General features: G+C 47.6%; 1 protein-coding gene across 1 annotated transcript; it reads left to right on the top strand.

Moving 5' to 3' along the window:
• Positions 1-846: 846 nt before the first annotated feature.
• On the top strand, positions 847-3,447 carry LOC149563286 (uncharacterized). The gene is made up of 3 exons (XM_089823994.1): positions 847-1,941; positions 2,017-2,076; positions 2,380-3,447. The coding sequence occupies exons 1-3, from the start codon at positions 847-849 to the stop codon at positions 3,445-3,447; spliced, it is 2,223 nt and encodes a 740-aa protein (XP_089680120.1).
• The last annotated feature ends 441 nt before the right edge of the window (positions 3,448-3,888 follow it).

Here is a 3,888-nt window from a genome sequence, read left to right as displayed (position 1 = left end):
CCTCCACAAATTCAAGACTCAAAATATATTAACATAAAAAACTGATATGTATTAGCATATTAAAAACATCTAGCCCACCTGGCGTTATCCTCAAAAAATACAAAACTAATATCTAATTTACGCCGAGGACAAAACTACTAAAGACATTTGAAGAAAATGTTTGTCAATTAAAATTTATAGAATAACACATGCACCTGAGTTCTTTATCATACATGGAAAGTTCCTACCCAGGGAGGAGGAGTTGACTGCAAATTTGAATATAAAATTTTAATGTTATGATTACTCATCCACGAGCTATTGCATATAAAATATGAATGTTTTGATTACTCTGAACTCGACGAGAACAGAAAGCACACATTGCTGTCGTAAATAAAAGAATAAATTAAGGCCAAGGTACGTATGGATTACAGGAAAACATGGCTGTCGTAAAATAAGACAATAAATTAAGGCCAAACCATGTTGGCTTCTACTCTGAAACCGCCAGTTGACTCGGCCAAAATTAATGATCTAACTAACATGTGGTGGCGCCACTGATTATTGTCGACTAACTTATTTTGGCTGAAACTGTAAATACTTTGCTAGGACTGGAAATGCTTTGCTTGTGACTGTAAAAGGTTTCTTTTGTCTAGTTACTCTGTTTGTTTGAGAGATAATGGTGATTTGATTGGGACACAGTCAAAATGAATGCAAGCTGTTTCTTGGATTTGTGCTATATAAACACTTCTCTGCCATGTCTTGGATATCAGATAGGAGTTTCTGTTCTCCTTTGCAAGAAACAGAAGAGCTGATTCTCTCAAGTGCACCTGATAAGCACATACGTTCGGGTGCTGGTGTTTTGGCTCTCAAATGGTGGAGTTTCAATGGAGAGGCTGTAGCCTCTCCCCCCGGCTTATTACAGTGTTGCTAGTGGGATTCATTGCCATCATTAGCAATGTCGCTTCTGCAAATACAGAGGAGGGTCGTACTCTGAGTGCATATGAGTACAAATCCCCTCCACCATCACCATCACCTCCTCCACCTTATTACTACAAGTCTCCACCCCCTCCATCACCATCTCCTCCTCCACCTTACTACTACAAGTCTCCGCCGCCTCCATCACCATCTCCACCTCCCCCATACTTCTACAAGTCTCCACCCCCTCCGTCGCCATCTCCTCCTCCCCCTTATTACTACAAATCTCCGCCACCTCCATCGCCATCTCCTCCTCCCCCTTACTACTACAAGTCTCCACCCCCTCCATCACCATCTCCTCCTCCCCCATACTTCTACAAGTCTCCACCCCCTCCATCACCATCTCCTCCTCCCCCTTATTACTACAAATCTCCACCACCTCCATCACCATCTCCTCCTCCCCCTTACTACTACAAGTCTCCACCCCCTCCATCACCATCTCCTCCTCCCCCTTACTACTACAAGTCCCCACCTCCTCCCTCCCCATCTCCGCCTCCTCCCTATTATTATAAATCTCCACCCCCACCCTCACCCTCACCTCCTCCCCCTTACTACTACAAGTCCCCACCTCCTCCCTCGCCATCTCCTCCCCCACCTTACTACTACAAGTCCCCACCTCCTCTGTCACCATATCCACCTCCTCCTTACTACTACAAGTCTCCACCCCCACCATCACCATCTCCTCCTCCTCCGTATTTTTATAAATCTCCACCCCCTCCCTCACCATCTCCTCCTCCTTACTACTATAAGTCTCCTCCACCACCCTCACCATCACTTCCACCACCATACTACTACAAGTCCCCACCTCCACCATCACCTTCACCTCTCCCACCATATTATTACACGTCCCCACCACCACCATCACCTTCACCTCCTCTACCATATTATTATAAGTCCCCACCTCCGCCATCACCTTACTCTCCCACACCTTGCTATTACAAGCCTCCACCTCACAAGCACCACCATCACAAACGCCACCACCATCACCAAAAGTCCTCATCACCACCAACATCCTCTTCTCATCCAGCCCCATACTACTACAAATCACCTCCTCCTCCATCCACTTCACTACCACCTCCTTATTACTATAAGTCACCCCCTCCTCCATCACGATCACCCTCTCCAGTGTACTACTACAAGTCACCACCTCCACCATCTCCTTCGCCACCACCATCCTATTATTACAAGTCACCTCCTCCTCCATCTCCCTCATCTCTACCACCGTACTACTATAAGTCACCTCCCCCTCCATCACCATCACCACCTTCACCATACTACTACAAATCCCCACCCCCACCATCACCTTCTCCTCCTCCTATATACTACTATAAGTCCCCACCTCCACCATCACCATACTCTTCTCCACCTTACTATTACAAGTCCCCACCACCACCATCACCTTCTTCTCCTCCCCTATATTACTACAAGTCACCTCCTCCTCCATCCCCTTCACCTCCACCTCCTTATTACTACAAGTCACCCCCTCCTCCATCACCATCTCCCCCTCCACCATACTACTACAAGTCTCCTCCTCCACCATCCCCTTCACCTCCACCTCCATACTATTATAAGTCTCCTCCTCCACCCTCACCTTCTCCTCCTCCACCATATTACTACAAATCACCTCTTCCTCCATCTCCCTCACCTCCACCTCCCTACTACTACAAGTCTCCTCCTCCACCATCCCCTTCACCACCACCTCCTTACTACTACAAGTCTCCTCCTCCACCATCCCCTTCACCACCACCTCCCTACTACTACAAGTCCCCTCCCCCACCATCCCCATCACCCCCACCTCCCTACTACTACAAGTCCCCTCCCCCACCATCCCCATCACCCCCACCTCCCTACTACTACAAGTCCCCTCCCCCACCATCTCCTTCATCCCCACCTCCCTACTACTACAAGTCACCCCCTCCTCCATCTCCTTCACCCCCACCTCCCTACTACTACAAGTCACCCCCTCCTCCATCTTTGTCATCCCCACCTCCCTACTACTACAAGTCCCCTCCCCCACCATCTCCATCACCCCCACCTCCATACTACTACAAGTCACCCCCTCCTCCATCTCCATCACGCCCACCTCCCTACTACTACAAGTCCCCTCCCCCACCATCTCCATCACCCCCACCTCCATACTACTACAAGTCACCCCCTCCTCCATCTCCATCACCCCCACCTCCTTACCACTACAATTCTCCTCCCCCACCATCACCTTCGCCGCCCCCTCCTTACCACTACAAGTCTCCTCCTCCACCATCTCCTTCACCCCCACCTCCCTACTACTACAAATCTCCTCCCCCACCATCTCCTTCACCTCCACCTCCCTACTACTACAAGTCTCCACCACCCCCATCTCCTTCCCCACCACCACCATATTACTACAAATCCCCACCACCTCCAATTCCATCCCCACCTCACATCTACAATTCACTACCTCCTCCATCTCCTTCTCCTCCCAAATACTATTACCATTCTCCACCTCCACCACTATAGACTGTTGTCGCCAAGAGTTTTCCCTTCCAATAGGTGAGTTTTTCATGAATGCTGTTCCTTAGAAGTTAATTTTCTCAAGCATTACATATGGTAACAAAGAACTAAATATTCATCTTTTTCTGATGTTTTGCAGGTAGCAAAAAATGCAATGCAATAACTATCTCTTCTCCATCTTATTTAGTTTTTCACAATGTAGCTGGGTTTACAAGAGCACTGTTCAGAAGGCTTATCGCATTTGTCACTGCAAGATTTGTGAACTTAAGTAGATCAATATTTCTGGTTGTAGTTGTTAGTAATAGATTCACTGGCACTCGTTTCATTCAGATGGGGTATTTGAAGAGAAATTGAAGTCCAATGAAGGATGTGGAGAATAGGGGTCTTTTTTTATGCTCTATTTGTAGATTCTATTTCCATTCAGTTCTGAGAGGAATTCGTTTATTC

Source organism: Cupressus sempervirens, chromosome 4 (assembly GCF_028749045.1).
Source record: "Cupressus sempervirens isolate cs-2001-9-10 chromosome 4, ASM2874904v1, whole genome shotgun sequence".
In the NCBI taxonomy this organism is placed as follows: domain Eukaryota; kingdom Viridiplantae; phylum Streptophyta; class Pinopsida; order Cupressales; family Cupressaceae; genus Cupressus; species Cupressus sempervirens.
This window is presented reverse-complemented; position numbering and strand designations above follow the sequence as displayed.

Bases quoted from the DNA above. Each gene is read 5' to 3' on its own strand.
- LOC149563286 (XM_089823994.1), top strand. From the start codon at position 847: ATGGTGGAGTTTCAATGGAGAGGCTGTAGCCTCTCCCCCCGGCTTATT. The intron at 1,942-2,016 runs AAGTCCTCATCA...CCTCCATCCACT, and splicing joins AACGCCACCACCATCACCAA to TCACTACCACCTCCTTATTA. The intron at 2,077-2,379 runs GTGTACTACTAC...TATTACTACAAG, and splicing joins CATCACGATCACCCTCTCCA to TCACCTCCTCCTCCATCCCC.